General features: G+C 39.2%; 1 protein-coding gene across 3 annotated transcripts; it reads left to right on the forward strand.

Moving 5' to 3' along the window:
- The first annotated feature begins 2,794 nt into the window (after nt 1-2,794).
- LOC6729725 lies at nt 2,795-16,855 on the forward strand. Of its 3 annotated transcripts, XM_016177571.3 has the most exons (6): nt 2,795-3,001; nt 3,252-3,406; nt 15,673-15,837; nt 15,918-16,094; nt 16,160-16,274; nt 16,340-16,855. In XM_016177571.3, exons 3-6 carry the CDS (start codon nt 15,765-15,767, stop codon nt 16,482-16,484), a joined length of 510 nt encoding a protein of 169 aa, XP_016036381.1. In that variant the 5' UTR covers nt 2,795-3,001; nt 3,252-3,406; nt 15,673-15,764; the 3' UTR covers nt 16,485-16,855. The 3 variants fall into 3 exon arrangements, with proteins under 3 accessions (XP_016036381.1, XP_016036380.1, XP_039150613.1); XM_016177570.3 differs by lacking the exon at nt 3,252-3,406 and having other exon boundaries at nt 2,796-3,001; XM_039294679.1 differs by lacking the exon at nt 2,795-3,001 and having other exon boundaries at nt 3,143-3,406.
- The last annotated feature ends 52 nt before the right edge of the window (nt 16,856-16,907 follow it).

Consider the following 16,907-nt stretch of genomic DNA (forward strand, 5'->3'; position numbering starts at 1 on the left):
ATTCTCTCGGGTGAATTACTAAAGCTGCAGGATTAAGTCTTTTATTATCGGAATAACTGGCATATACCTCAACTCGAACGGACACTTTACGAGGAGATTCACACTTTAAGACGCACTGCGCCAATAATTTCTCTTTATTATTTCAACAATCGGTTGCGTACCGAGTGGGGTGAATCTTAAGAAACGAAAAAATATATGTCAGCGGGCATTATCCTTTACGGTTTTCTCATTGCGGAAGACCTGGCCTCGTCCGCGGAAAATGGCAGCCAACAGGGAATAAATGTTGGTTGCAGACTGTCAGGGATTACTCATCAAACCAAGTGCAGGCAGTCCAACGTGGCGGAAACCGCACAGAAAGCCACTAGAGACCTGCATTTAATTGTCTTTATTTTTAAATTTCCCCAGCAGGACATTTCTGCGATTTCTTTATATAAAAATAATTTACTGCGCGGTTTATATTGTGTATACAACGAAGAATTCCGTGTTTAAATATACCGTCTCACTCAAATTTCCTTTTTTGTTTTCGATTTAGTGGATAAACACATTAGGATAATAATCATACAAAAACTGGAAGAGTAAACAAACCATGTAGAACACAAAAGTGAATGGGGTAAGTCCAAACAAGAGCCACTTAAATCACACAAGAAATAGCCACAATGGAATGAAAATCAAACCATTGAATTGCTATCGCTGATTTGGCACTATGATTCACCAAATATACAGAAAAAAGAGAATTGTGTTGTGAGTAAACATACAAAATAATTACTGAACATTCCTTTTTATACTTAAATGTATAAGAGATTCACAAAATGTAGGGTCTAAAATATTTACAATTTATTGTCATTTTTTTTTTTGAATTGCATAAGATCAAAACTATTCACATGAATGCATTTTCCTGTAACCAACCCACACTCTAAGCCACCAACTCTGCCGTTAAAAGTTCCAGTTCCAAAGAAAAGACAATATGGTCAGGGGTAAAAGAATATGTATAAAATGCACCAGGAGACACAAACAAACATACAACAAAAACGAAAGCTGCAACAATTTTCCAACTTTTGTAATTGGCAGGAGAGGAAAGCAGTGGCCGAGACGCAAAGGAGACAGAATCACTGGGGGAAAGCTACCCAGACAAGTTTGAATGAAAAATTTCAGCAGCTTCTGTTCTTATTTTGGAATGAAAAAACAAAAACAAAAAACAGAAAATGCTGCTGCCAGAAGGCAGCAATCAGGAAAAGGCGGCACGGACACCACAAGCAACTAAAAATGTCCTGCCACATTTTCGCACACAGGGAAAAGTGAGCTTTTTTGCGGCTTAAAATGCAGATTGTTGGCTTGACCACGTACGAGTTTTATATATTTTATGTCTGAGTAGCCCCCTTAAACCCAACTCATTATTCATCTCTGGCTGAGTAAAATTAATGAGCCTGGCGAACCACTTTACCACTTCACACTGTTGTAAAGTTGCCAGCAAAGCATTATTTCTTTGTTTGCATTCAAGTAGCCGGATTAAATGGACTCGTTAGAAACCCCAGTAAGCCAAATAAACTGCAGAGTGAAGCATATATGTGTATAAGTTCAACCAAATGAGGAACTTATTTGCATTGCGAGTTTCCATACAACTTAAGGCAGAAAACAGTCTTTTTATTTTGGTATCACATCAAAATCTCGATACTATAAAAGTTCTAATCCGCATTTTAATGTTATATGTAAGCAATATATATTAGTCCTTATATTAGCACCAATTAGTCGCTGCAAATCTGAGATTCACTGAATCTTGTGTAGGGCACCCAATACAATTACCTATTCACCTTGATTTATTGGGTAATTGATAGTAGATAATGGGCTTGGAAGTGTCTTTTCGGATTTTATTTTGTGTATATTCGAGGTCTTCGGATGTTTTTATTTATGTACAAAAATTTCAAGGATATGTTTTTTAAATTAATTTTATAGTATTTAAAATAAAATGAATTTGTAAATTTAATAACAATTCGCCATTGCACAATAAAATTTAATAAGACAGCAAACCAATGAATAATTTAGCAGATGACAATAAAATTAGCAGTGCCATTTTCAGAAAACTCCCTTTTCAGCTCAAGTGTTTTGCATAAAAGCTACGAAAGAATCTCTATGCTAAAAGATAACAGTTTATTTTTATGCCTTTCAATGCATCCGTAGGATTAGAAATATGTACATTGTTATCACTTTTTGGTATCATTAAACGTTCCATTGCAATGCTGATGCTCTGGTTTTACTCACCACAATGTAAACAGCAAAATTTAAAAATAGAAGAGCAAAAACAATGAAAATACAGAACAAATTCCAAGCTAAACAATGCACGAAAAATAAATATGTAAGCAGTGCACTCAATTAAGTTCAGGAGTGTAGTCTATTGAAATGAATATTTTGCCGCTGTGAAGTGGCTGAGATTGTATATACTAAGCGGTTTTTCATTGGCCAACAAGTGAGTCAAAAGTCCTATCCTAATGATAAACATTCTGCCTAGATTTTGTGTACAATAAAATTCAGATAATTTTATCTTTAATTTAAAAATATATCTATTAAAGATATCTAAATTTTGAATTATAATTAAGATATTAAATTTAATACTCGACAAATTTAAATTCAAATTTACTTATCTAAAATGTACTGCCAATTTTTGTGTTTTCCCTTGACTGCAATTTAAGGCACAACACCATTCTACGGGTTAAGTTTGTTTTCATTTTCACGGCGTATTTCCTGCGCAGACTCCGAAATTTCCCGACTTATTCGGCATCGCAGTCGACGCGGCTGTCTGTCCGATTAAAATTCAGTTCTCATGCGGCTTTCATCCGAACCGCACCGTATCAGTTCGCAACGGAATTTTGCCAAACAGATACTTTTGAAACTACGTAACGAACTTCAAAGCGACACGTGGGTGTGAAAATACGGCTATATAAAAAATAGCTTTAGATTGCAAAGTGTTCGTTAAATTATAAGAAATCAGGCGAAATATAGTTAAATGGTATGATTTCCTAAGCAAAAAGCTATAGTTCTTGTATATCTCTCAACTTATTATCCGGAATTTTTAAATTGATAACAAACTTATTCTCTCACGTGTTTTTTTTTATAATCAAAATATACTACTGTTCGTTCACAAACACAGTTTCAGAATAAGATTAATTTGTGAGCCTCACATTTAAAGGCAAAGCGTTTTAATGAGATGCTTGGAAAATATATAAGTCAAGTGGATTTTCTCCTACTATAATCAACAGATTTTTTCCTCGATTTCACACTGTTGTATAGTGGTTTAAAGACGAAGTGAATTCAAACACGTATTGTTGTATCATCTGGGAAAAATCAGACAGCGAACAAAATTGAAGCACACTCATCAATTATATGATTTAATCACCATAAGCGAAAGATTGAAGTGAGTATTTATGCTTATCCGGCTAAGAGCTTCGGAAATTGATGATGCCCAGTGCCAAAAATATCTGAAGCATTCTCTGAGATTGTACATAAGCGTGTAATTAAATAAAATTGATTTAGATTAGAAACGTGCCAGGAATTATTTAATTAGGTTAAGCTTTGCCACGCTACAACACAAGGGAAAATATTCTTGTGAAGTCAGTAATTATTTTGTTCATCTAAGGAAAGTTGTTGGGTTTCATTAAAAGATTTTCCGATTACCCATTGTAATTTGGTTTTCAAACTTTTCCGAAAATCAATTAACCCAAGATTACTGGATTTTCTTCGCCTATAGTCAGTTAATATATGTGCCAGTTTTTTTTTCGTCCTTTGGCATATTTAATAAGCTGACAATGTATCAGCAAAATTTTCTCAGCTTTTGTTTACCTTTGACGGTGCACTTCGTGCAAAAAATAAGGGAAAGTGCATGGACGCACACACAAAAAAAGAAATAATGTGGTAATAAACAATAAAAATAAAACAATAAAAGAAACCGAAAGACTCAACAAAATTGCGTGGAAAAGCAGCCAATATTATGGTACCAGTACAAAAGGGTGGGACGAAAAGGTAGTCGCATAAATGGCGAAATAACGAGGGCAAAGGCGACAATAAGAGGGGTAAGGGATGAAAGAACACAAAAAATCCGTACACTGAGAAAAATTAATTTTTTTAGGAATAGGAGTTTAGGAATTATTACAAATGAGTATTTTAAAGTCGTACTTGCACATACTCCGAATGATTTTACACATGTATGGGGAGCTAAAATAAATTTTGAATAGACTTGAGTTTTTCTCCCTGTGCATAAAACCTGAAGGGGCACCAAAGCCCTTGCAAATGTCGTGCGTTAGTATGGCAGCAGGGCCATTTAGTTGGGACCGGCGTCACATTACGTATACGCAATGTGCACGAAAATTACCAGTAGTCACGTAGCAAAGCAAATTCCAACTCCACTCTTTTACTACACACGAGCGAGTGCACGTGTGCTTGTGGGCGAGAGTCGCAGAGTGTGCGTGAGGCTTATCAGCCATCATAATAATTGTTCGGGGCAATTTTCCTGCCAAGTCTGACCAAGGTCCCTTAGCGTCCATTCCGACATTCGACAGGAATAATTACACACACATTTGGCTGTCATAAAAACCAAATTTGTTGAAATGTTCAACTGAAATGACAGCACAAAGCATTTACAACATTTTGTGTATTTTGTATGTGCCTCCTGCCAAATTCGCTTGTTTTTGGTTGTCGGTTTGTATTTCACTTTTTGAAACAAGAAAAGTTTGGCTTTTTATTTAGATTTCAATTTGCATTCTGATGTGTATGCATTTAACGACGCATAAGGCGAGCAACACACACAATAAAAAAACACCTTTAAAACATTGGAATTTGAAAGCAATTAAATCAAATGACGTTTTTCGGCTGTCAAGCATCAGCAGGTGGATAAAATCATTAGTGACATCAACAATTAATCAAAGCAGCCGAATCTATAAAAAGTAGTGAACACATATTTACGTATAAAAGCTTTTCTATTTGCCACTTAAAAAGGTTTCTAGGTTGAGAAACAATTTACTACGGATTAAAATTCCATTAATAGAATTTTGCAATTAAAATGAAATTCAATACGAGATGAGGTACTGGCTAAATTATGGAAAAGGTGTGACTTTGCAATATGTCAGCTATTGAATTTCATGTTTCAGCTTGTTTTCCCATTTGCAAGAAATGTACTGAAATATAATTGTCGAACCTGATTTTGTGTTATAAGCATTACTGAAACAAATTAAAAAGGGCATGACATTATAAAAACAATTTGGCTTGCTTTTAAATTTAAATCGAGTTAACTTAATCAAATCGAAAGTTGGCATTTTGCATTCAAGACTTTTCCTCATTTTCATGTGAAAGCCCATGTTTCAAAAAGCCGCCGGCTAAGCTGTAAACTTGTTTGCATATTCCTGGATAAAAACTCATGCATATCATTTTGTTTTGTGTTATTTCATACTAAAACTCAATTCAAGTTTTCATCTTGCCTGTAATAAAATTTGAATTTCATAAAGGCGACAAAAAACAAATACTGGGGTGATGTAACCCACCTTTGTTTCTTTCTTTCGCTCTGTGTAAATAGGAACTTCGTGCTTGGCTAGGAATATTTATTGCTATTGGTTTCACACAAAACATGCTGAAGTCGACGGCTTATGTTGTCCTTGGGCACACGCGACGTATGCGTTACAATCGTATTTTTATTTTTTTGATAAAAGTGTATTTAGCTAAACTTAATTCGGAAAAATAAAAAATCAACGAGCACTAATATTTGCTGCCATCACGTACCACATGACCTTAGTTGCTCTCAAGTTGCATATTAAAATAGCTGGAAAGCTATGCTGGTACTTTTATTTCATATGTATTTTAATCCTTAAATATTATTTTTGTGTGTGTTTATAATGACCAATACACGTGGTTATACATATCTTTCAAGTTGGACGTCTTTAAAGCACTTGCTGTAAGCTATTACTGAAAAATAGTAAAACACGCACTCCAATATGAATCTTTGTTGTCTTTTTAGACATATTCGGTACGTGATTTTACACTTAAAACTGTAATTGCTGGACACGTTTTATAGTTTTAAAAGGATCCTGTATGGACGTTTTATTTTTCTGACGGGAGAAAGGGATTTCAATCCATAGCATGTGTATTCTCTCTGTATTGAAATCAGTTGAAAGGATAAAATTCGATGGAATTCAGTGACTGACCCGCAGCCGATAAAGCTCTCATCTGAAAATCCTCGATTTCGCCGGCTTTTGGCCCCAAGGCAAACATCACGTATACGCCCTGTCGTTTTCCCGTTGCCCTTTTTCCCACACGCCGCCTGCAGTTCCGCTATTTTCCGCGTAATTGTGCGTGCCAGCAAGGACAACAAAGAGGCCAAAAGCAGACGGGACCAAATGCCCTCCACAAACCCTTCCTTTGGCCTGTCTAGCATTCACACCCACGCCGTGGAATTGGCCAACTGCGTGGATGGAAGGACCTTTGCCGGACACTGGTAATTGAATATTGAGAATGTGGTATAAGCTTTTCGATTACAAGTTGGGTCTTCCCGTCGGCGACCCAGTTTCCATGTAATTCTATCGATTTTCACCCAATCAATGTCTACAAGTGCCACCCAATCGTCAGTTTCAGACCCTTTTATTCTTCGCTTTATCCCTTCACTGTTTTTTTGACTGCCAGTAATAGCTTCTTGTAAGGAATACTTTTAATACCCGTTTAAAATACGCATTTATCGTAGATCTTCTATTACATAGCAATTATCAACTTGTTTGATTCCCGTATTTTCTTATGAGAAACTGATGCACATCAATTTAACTTGGTGACAACTAAATTTCCTTCGCCCAAACTGAAAATCCTGACATAAGACAAGGAAAAATGTAGTCTTAAGTTGCGAACATTAATGTCGCACTGAACACTGTTGTCCGACATTTATATAAAGTATTTGACATTCATTTTCTTCCTTCACGGTAACGAACTCATTTGCGTGTGGGCAGTAGAAGTGCCTCATTAGAGATGAAAAATTGTTGACAAATGAAGACTTTGCAGGAAAATCAAGTGCCCAGGCAGAAGCGTTCGGCAAATAAGTGCCCAGGCTCGTCCACTGCCGAGCATTATGCAAATTAACTGGCAGGTAAACAGTAGCAAGTGCTCCACTGGCCTGTTCACCTGGCGATTTAAGAAGCTTTTAGGCTCCTCACTAGCTATGTTTGTTTTTAAGGTACACAAAATTCTATCGGAGCATGGGATCTACATCGAAGTGTCCTGGAAGTATGGCTACAGCTCGGTTAATTAAAGGTCAAGAAAAGTGCTCGGCAGGAAGTTGATTTACAAATTTGCACTCTGCAGATTACTTCCGGTTAGGAAGGATATGATTTGTGTTTCAGTATATTTCGCATGAAGTTTGTAGTGCTCTTTTTATTTAACATGAGAATACGAGATGATAAATGTTCCTTTTACTTTTTTCCATTCTGTAAGTGAGCATTTCTCTCTGTAGCTGTGATTTATTTAAGTTTGAATAATTATGCGAAAATGTTTAATTAAATAAACAAGCTTGTTAATTTATTCTGCTCACTTTGCATTGTAGCCACCATTTTTCGCTTGTATGTTTCTGTACATTATTTTAGTTTATTTTCCATTATCGTGTTGTGAAAACGAATTTATTCTAAATATTTTGGTTAGCTGAAAAAAGTTTATGTACTGTGCTTAATCGTGTACTTTAATAATTTGAATTAGCGATGGAAAAGCATTAAGCTGTTGAATTTAAGTTTGACACATATCAATTGATCTAGATTAAAGCTGTCAGTACCGTTTTGCTGTCTTGTCTACTGTCGGGTTTCTTTTTTTACGGAAAAACACCCAATTGGCTACCTTTCTCAAACCTGCAGTTTGCAGCTTGACGTTCTTCTTTGGCCTTTTCATGAACCTTTGTTGAGAATCAAAATCCGAAGAATGGGTTGGTTTTTGGGCGGAGCCGCAAACTTTTGCCACAAGTTGCCTTGTCTATCCCCGGCTCGTGATCCAAAAGGACGAAAGGAGCAGCGTCAGCCAAAAATGACAGCAGGTCAGGTCGATTTCCGGGCAAAATGAGGCGATGAGGCCACTCCATTGCGATTAAAGCTATATTATTATGGAACCGTTTAACAACAATGCCAATCATCGGATGGCTTTTGTTCACTCTGCTTAACGAAAATTAAATATCCGTGCGGTGGCTTTTATTAACTAAAGTGTGCGTTTCGCCTCTGATGGGTTTTGCATAATGCATGCACAAAAGAAAAAAAATGGAAAAAATTATCCTGCCTTTTGTTCGACTCGCTTTTTATGTGACACAACAGCGCTGAATATTGAAATTATATGAAAACAGCTTTGTGTATAAAAATTATATGGAATTTATTAATTTAACACATTTTTGATGATGCGGCTGAAATAAATGTTGTTTGCATTAAATTGCTTGTGATGCGGTTAATTTTAGCACCAATTGCAATCGCAATAACAATGTGCTTTGATCCTTTACACATTTAAATCATTTTTTAGTTTCATACAGAGTATGCGATTCAATTAAGTGATGAAACAATTAAGCTATAAAATAAGTATGAAAGGGGATGGTTGGTCCATACATATGAGCCCAAATGTGAAGTCGTAACCCCTTTAGTATCGGAAGTCAAAACATCAATCGCCTGCAGCATACTTATTTTTATTTTACCCGCAAACTGACAACGTCAACTGATGTTTTATTTATTTCAAACCTTTCGCTCAACTGGAGGCCTCAAGTTTCCGCCGCCGACAACTTCCGGTTTTCCTTGCGTTTTCCGTTGATTTTTTATGCCTCGACCCTGTTTTTATTGCGTGCCGTCAATCCGTCAATAAACTCCAAACTCCCATACCTTTTGTTTGCGGTGACTTCGATTTTATTTCGATTTTGTGGACTACAAGCAATGAAGGCGTTGCCTTTCACTTCCATCGGAAAAAGGACGTCGACATGGCTGTTGGGTTCATTACTCCAACTTCCGCTGCTGTTGATTTTCAATTATTTTTATTGACTTATGTTATAATGCATGGTGGTACTGTCAGCCATTTTTGTTGATTACATGCTTGGGGGGGAGGCTCTGGATTTTTCTCCAGCCCAGCTAAGCTTGCTACACACATTTGTGTAGTTTTTTGTTAACTTGTTCATCATGCGTTTGGCTGAATTCACTTTGCCTTGCTCCTGGCAAGACCGCTTATTGAAAAACTTTGCCCCACCATCTTGCGAACAAGTTCTTGAGTAAAACTTCTTTCTAAATGGCAACAACTTTTTACATTTTCAGCGGCATTTCGTAATTTCATGCTGTTTTCACCTTGTCTCTCTCTTGAGCAAAATGAAAAAATGTTCAGAAAGTTCATTATTTGTACGGAGCACGCCTTAATTATTTTTGCATTTTCGCAGGTAGACAAATTGAATTGTTGTTTTTTCGGAAGTTCATTATGAATATTCAGAACAAAGATTTTTCGGTTGCTATTCTTTTAACCAAGATAGTGAAAGTTAGTTAGCTGCTATTTGGTATAATGTTTAATTAAATACAAATGTTTTAAAGAGCACTTACAACTCCAACCATTGAAATCTTAAAGTTTGAATCCTTCCGTTAGGAAACTTGGAGATGCAACTGCAAGGCAAAGGATTTCCCCACTTTGATGAAGAGAACTCGCAACTATTCAGTTGCATACTTTGTGGCATTCTCGAAGTTATTGTTGCAAAAATGGATGGAGAAATGGGAAATTTGCTGTGCCGCTTGGGTGGTTCAAATTAAAATAAATATGCATTAAAATAAAACTGGAAAAACCTAGAAAGCAGAAAAAAGAAGAAACTCTGGGGGCTCACTTTGTGGTTAGTTAGTTCTTTTTCTCGGCAAACTCGATGCCACAATATGCTTGCAGTTGCTGGTTGCCCTGAATGCACTTTGCCTGATGAGAAAGCCTTTTATGTGATAGTTAGGATTCCCCTTCAAGCGTAACTTTTATCCATATGAAACAAACACAAACATCACTTGGTAAATTAACTTCATATAGTAAAAATAAATGAATTACCTAAGCATGAAGAGGGTACACATGAGCATGAAAATGTCCTGGCTTAAATTGTATGAAAGGAAACACAATGTCTTCAGATATTGGCTTTTGTCCTTTTATTTGCGAAGAATGCCATGCAAATATACGTTTGTCATAAATGAAAATATACTCCATATAAGGTGCTTGCATCACATTTTTTGACATTGATATTCCTATTACAATGATTCAATTAAATTCAGCAATTCACTTGTAGGGTTCTTTCAAATCAGACCATGTGTGAAACAGTTTCTAAAAGTTTGTGGCTTAAAGACCACAAAAATTCGAAGTCGACAAGCCAATTTAAGTGCCCCAACGCCTATGTATGTGTATGTATGTGGAAAATTTAAATTTCCCCATTTGCAGAATTGTTTTTTCCGGTTAAGGGCGCATTAATTAACCGGACTTAACACGATGGTATGTGGGTATTCCACCGGGAAAGGAATGGAATGGCTGTAACCCAGAGGTGTCTGCATAAAATGAATTGCCTGGTTGGTTGGCTCGAATTACTTTCTGTTTTTCGCTCTAAAAGTTTTCCCTTTCGTCGGGCTGCGTGAGACAGCTCACTCAGTTATTCAATATGTCATTCAGTCATGCCAGTGCAAACACACAGCCAACTTTAAATTGAGTTTCTTTGGCTGAAGTTGCCAGCAAATTCGAAGAGCAGAAGATACAAATAGAGAACTTTTCCCTTTGGCCATCGTCGCTTTGCACAATGTGTTGATTGCTGCTTTGTTATTCATGGAATTGCTTAAAAATTTAGATTGCTTGCTAACTTATAAACTACGATTCGACGTCTTAGCTGTTGTTCCACCATTTACATGAGCATTCAACTCAAATTAAATAGATAAATTGTAGGAATTATAATTTGAAAATATAAGTTTACCCAAATTCCTAAGCTTCCCCAAACTTCAAGCCACCTAAAACAACCCCACTATTAACTGCGAAAAGGTCAACTGAATTGGCTTCCGAGAAACCTTAACCAACTGAATGGATTTGCACCTGTTGACTGCTCCCTTTGACCACCGAAGCGTGTGAGCATTGGAATCATCGAGAGCCAACAAAAAAGTGTCGGATAACAGAGGATATAGAAGAGCATCGGTGGTGGCTGCTCAATCAATTGCGGTCGAGAGTCATTGAACACTGCATAGAAATAGACACACACTTTTCACAACGGGTATATACATGGATGGCTCAAATCGATGTCAACGACTTTGAAGGTGGCACGCATTGTCTGACAACACCATCACACTCAGAGTTTTCCTGGAAAACAACACAAAAGGGGTGGCGTGCGAAATATTGGCACCGAGCTCAGCTATTTTGCATGAAATTCAAAAAGTTCGCCATCTAGGAATATGCAGTCTGTGGCCTTTTCCCCTTATCTCGAGCAGTTCCTTTGAAGTGGCCATCGGCCTCCAGTCACAGGCTTAAAACGCTGAAAATGGGGCCAAGTCTTGCTTAGATGAGTATTGGTATTGGATTGAGTATTTCTCAGTTATTGCGCTTTTCAAATGGGAAATATTAAATAAATTTCTTGCTTTAAAGACCTATTAAATTGCATACAATCTATTCTGGCTATTAAGCCCGATTTTCAAATAAAAGCATTTCAATGGAGCTGATTGCTGTCATCCCCTTGGTAATTGATTCGATCCGCATTTGTGGCTTCACATTCAGACTTCCTGTCGCCATGCATTTTATATCTGCGGTGCTCATGGTCACGTGTAACAGGATTACACGATTTAATGCCCCCAAATGGCAACAGAAAATATATACGCGTATATAGCTCGGGACGGATCCGTCAGAATTTCATTGATTGAAAAGCTTAAAACAGAAAAATGCTTAAACACTTAACTAAAGGTGAGCTTGGCCATAAGCCCCACTACAAATGTCTCGACATTGGCCAATACCCGCACTTTGCGTCACGCATATGGGACCCATATCATCGTAAGCTCTTTTTGACCCGGCCATAAATCGACCTTCATTCCGGTGACCAATTTCCCATCGCTTTGCGTGCCTACGGGACATTTTGGCTGGCTGGGTAAAAAGGATCCACCGGAGAGAGTTTTGGCCCATAAATAGTGGAGGTCGTTAGGAGTTAATTGGCCTTGAAGGCACGTACCCTGCAATGATGAGCTACAAGCTGCATAAAACTTAAGTGCCGCCATCATCTTGGTCAGCGCTCTCAAATATTTGCCCACTTAATTGATTCAATTTGCATACTGAGTAGTTTCGGGGCATGACTATTATAAAGCCAAAAACGCCGTCAAGTAAGCAAGTCAACAAATGTTAATGAAATTTCCTGGAACAGCGACACAGAAATGAGTTTTCCCTGCTTGAAATTTGGGTGTAATATATACATATACGTTTTATGACAGAGGGTCAAAAACATTTTCTTTAATTTTCCTGCTGATTACAAATTCATATACATAGTTTTCTGTGTTTTGTAACAAACTAGGATATAACCTTTTTCCGCCCTACAGTTATGGTTACGACATTCACTGCAACTGCACAATTTCAGCTAACTGCAGTTGCAAATTTGCAATGCGATTCGCAGTTTCGCATTCGCGAGAAAATTGCACTAACGCTGCAGTTATGCAAATTCAACTCAAACGAGACTTTGTGTGCGAAAGTGTGTGTGAGTGACGCTACGGTGATGTGTGTGTATAGCCTCACATGCGTGAAATTAATTTCTCCCACGAGAGAACCAGGTGCAAGCAAATTAAAGGTAAGCCACCTTTTAGGCGAGCGTGTGTGTGTGTCTCTATGTATGCAACTGCAATACAAAGTCTCTGGCAGGAAATGAAAATTTTGGACGGCCATTAAAACGGATGTTAGTAACCTAGGTTTTTGGCATTTTGCAATTTTAAATTGTTATTAACTGCTGGTTTTGGCTGTGAATGTTTGTTATAAAGCAATAAGGATTATTTATTTGAATTCCTTAAAAGTACGTGAGAAACTCTAACTTAAAAGAGAGGGCATGGTTTCACATTCATCCGATTAATGACACGACATTATCTGCAAAATATTAAATCATTTTATCCCAAAAAAAATCTGCATAAATTCCGCACCCTCATCAGCGAGTGAGGGCGGAATATGTTAGACCCCTACATCGATTGATTATGGCCTAGTCGCAAATGGCAAGCTCTAACTCAAAGCCGAAATCATAATAAATCACTTCGAGTTGAGACAAAAAATGCACACCCACCCCATAAGTAGAGGGTGCTTTCTGCCCCCCTTCCGAAACGTACCCTTAGGTGTTTGTCGCTCAATCAAAGCTGACCCAGAGCCTAATGAGGTACCCACACCCACCTAGCCTTGGGTTGCCATTTACAGGCAGATTATGAAATTAATGGCCTACAATTGAGAGGGCTACTTTGTCAAGGGAGAAGATTCGGGGATAACTTTGCCTTCATTTTTCATTTTTAATGTGCGCCACGGGCCAAGCTGGGTCCATGAATACGCGATTAGCTTGCACAAACTTTATTAAAAAATTCCGACAATCCGCGTTGGGTAGCATTCAATTTCGCTGGGCGGACTAATTTAATGTCCTGCCAAGGAGAATGGCTACGTTGAAGGCTTTTAATTGCTCGGGCATAGCTCTTCATTGGCTGCCGTTGGCAGTGTCATAAAAGTTTTGTGGCAGCAGCTGGCAGCGGAAGTTGACGGGCTGTCCGCTTGGCTGCCTTCGTGGCTGATTCGATTGTGGCCCAGTCGAAGCGACAAAATTAAGTAAGTACGGCCAAGTTGCAGAGGCCACAAAGGCTGCTCCTGCTCCTCCTCCTCCTCCTTATTCTTCTTCTCTAGCTCCTGCTCCACCCCTTCTCCTGCTGCCAATGTTTCCACCTCCGATGGTCGTTAAACGGGCACAATGGCCACTTCGACTCCTGACTGGCAGTGAGAGATAATGCCCTAACTCCACCGAAAAAAACAAGAGTTTCTATTTAATATGAACAAAGTCATATATATTACAACCATAACAAATAATTGGTTTAGAACGTTTCATCAATAACATATCTTTATCAAATAATCGAAATGCACGACTGTCGCCGAGCTAATTTCTGGCTGTGTAGCATGTAGTATTTATGGGACCCCGACCGGTAGGATAGTGATGCATATTGAAAGCTGGCAAACACAATGAACAAAAGGTAAACTTCATTTGGCCAAGACAAGGAGCGGCGGGAAAAAGGTGGTGGGGTAGAGGCGGGGGAGCAGCATCCGTTTCCGTCAACACTGGCACACAATGCCGTTTCCGGCCAACTTGGCTTCCAGCCAGAGGAAAATTGGATGGTGGATGGGAAAATGTGTTTGGCAGCTCGTTCGACTGCTTAGTGGCTAATTTGCAAATAGATGAAAATGCGCCACACAATTATAGCTTTGGCAGTAGACTTGAGTTCGATGTCGATAGGATCCCTTGGGATTTCATTATAAATTTCATCACCTCCAGCCACGTTTAGTCAGAGTTTATTAGCGCAGTTACTTACTTACCTTATTGCGCTTTTCTTGGTACGCAACTTCGGGCAACTTAATTACATTAGCCGACTAGAGTTCGACAGATTGGACCGCAAATCAAACACCCAGCGACTGGCACATACAAACGGGAACACTCAAAATCGCATAATTAATGCACAACACTTGCGGCCACCCGAAATGTTGCACATACGCCCCGTGGGCCACACGGAAAGTGTGTGGTTGAGCCATAATTTGCAATAAATATTGATCCACAGACATGACCTCTGCACCCAAAGTGCCAGTGGATAGATGGCTATATCTGTTTGGATTGGCCAACAGCCACGAGCCATGCAATGATAATATTTACCTGTCACGATGACAGATTCGCTTAAATTGATTGCCGGCCAATGAAAGAGCGAAATATAGAAATATGTGGGGTGGCTAGAGCTGTCAGAAGTATTCAGGGATCTGACTTGTCCACTTTGTATACTTTAAAGCCGCAATGGGTCACGCCCAAAATCGCTTTAAGCCGCACGCTTTTGGCATTTGGCCCGTCATAAATTGTGTTTCTCGAGCTTAGCTACACTTTCAGCCCGAAAGTCAGGATCATTTGTCATAATTCGAGGGACCCCAAGGATGGGACCCAAAATAAAACAAAAACCCAAGAAAAACACTGCCCGAAAGTTGACCCAACAACACCTTGGGCCATCGAAGTGTGGCCATTAAAAGTGGCAACAACAAACAGGCAACAAAATGGGGGGGAGTCAAAAACAACATTCGGGGACCACATGGCCGGCACTCGACACGAAAATCGACTGAAAAGCAATTATTTACACTTCGGCAATAAAAATATGGAGCAGAAAACAAACAAAAAAAAAAGAAACAGACAGGAAATGGGGGCGGCATTGTGTCAAAAATGCGTTCTGCAATTTATTACCTTTAATTTTTCTTGCCCGCCAGTCGTTGCCTCAAAAGAAATTGCATTTCTGCGGATTGTGGATAATCATTTTTATGACCATTGCCTTCGTTTATGCTCTTCGTTTCGTTTCAACTTTTTATGAGTTCTCGAGCGCTCAGGCGGAGATTTCAGCGGAAAATCGAAAAAGTTTTTAAGAGCCTTCAATTCACTTGTTAATTTTAATCCCTTTGAATGTTTCCCCCCTTTTGCAGATGGCGAAGTGAAATGAATTCCGAGGAATGTCCGCAATTGGTCAACCTGTGAGTCCTGCGAATCCCGTGTGAGTGCTGTGCGTGCCCAGACGATGGCGGTGGGCAGTTCAATTATGGAGACCGTCGCTATTTTGGCCCTGCTGCTTGGCCTGTTCATTCGAAGTGGTAAGTGATTTTCGAGAGAACCAATTAAAATACCAATCTCAATGTTTACTTATATCTTTCCTTATAATATTCCCTTTTAGGCTACTGCATAGACTGTTTCAAATGCGTGTCCTACAATGGTGCCAACAAGGCCTGCGACGATCCCTTTCACAACAACTACTCGACGGCCATTTTGGAGTCGCCCTGCATGGGCGGCCGGAAGGGGCGTGACGGCCTGTTTCCGGCCACAGCTTGCATCAAGATCGCCGGCTATTACGGTAAGTGAATGCCGTCGCTTGGCCTCCAATAGATGACCCACTGAATCTCTACTGGCCAATTTCAGATGGAACTGGCGAGACGATAACGGTGAGGGGTTGCGCCCTGGACAGCGGCACCCTGACCACCGACACAGAGATTATAAGAATGTCGCACTGCGGAAAGTTCTACTACGATGACAAGTAAGGTCGAAACAGTCGTTGTGATAACTATATATTAAATGTATCTTCCTTTGATGGCTGCCCAGGTACGTGCACGGGTGCTTGCAGAGCTGCAGCGATGCGGATGCCTGCAACTCGGCCAGGAGGCAGGGCGCGAGTCCCGCAGACCTGGAGTCGCTGATGAGGCACCTGCTCAGCCTGGTGGTGTTCCTGCTGGCTGCCAGCAGGTAGCATAGTCGATATCTGTAGATCCAGTATCCGGAGCAGGAGAAGCAGACGGAAATATGGCTGCAGGGGAAATGAGGCAGTCGGGAGGGCATTCAAGTCGTCTTGGATGCGCGTGGAAATCCTTTTCTTTTCCTTCGAATCTCTCTGTGTCTAGGATCGCAATCGCACCCAAATGTAAACGCACTCGAGCTGCTGCAGCAAGGACACGCTCGGAAACACACTCTCTCTTACACACAATAACATTATGGAATTCATCAAGCAATTATGTGATTTTTAAGCGAATACTTAACAACTATCAAACAATAATTGATGAGCGCGAACGGAAACTATTTAGATGCTAAGCATTCGAGTGGCGAAAATCAAAGAAACACACTGCAAACCAAATTCAAATTCTAATTGCAATTATTTTTAGCTTCTAAGGAAGGA

This window comes from Drosophila simulans, chromosome 3R, assembly GCF_016746395.2.
Source record: "Drosophila simulans strain w501 chromosome 3R, Prin_Dsim_3.1, whole genome shotgun sequence".
NCBI classification, from domain to species: domain Eukaryota; kingdom Metazoa; phylum Arthropoda; class Insecta; order Diptera; family Drosophilidae; genus Drosophila; species Drosophila simulans.

Coding starts and splice junctions, on each gene's coding strand:
- LOC6729725 (XM_016177571.3), top strand. CDS start 15,765: ATGGCGGTGGGCAGTTCAATTATGGAGACCGTCGCTATTTTGGCCCTG. Junction 16,095..16,159: donor CAAGATCGCCGGCTATTACG/GTAAGTGAATGC, acceptor GGCCAATTTCAG/ATGGAACTGGCGAGACGATA. Junction 16,275..16,339: donor AAGTTCTACTACGATGACAA/GTAAGGTCGAAA, acceptor ATGGCTGCCCAG/GTACGTGCACGGGTGCTTGC.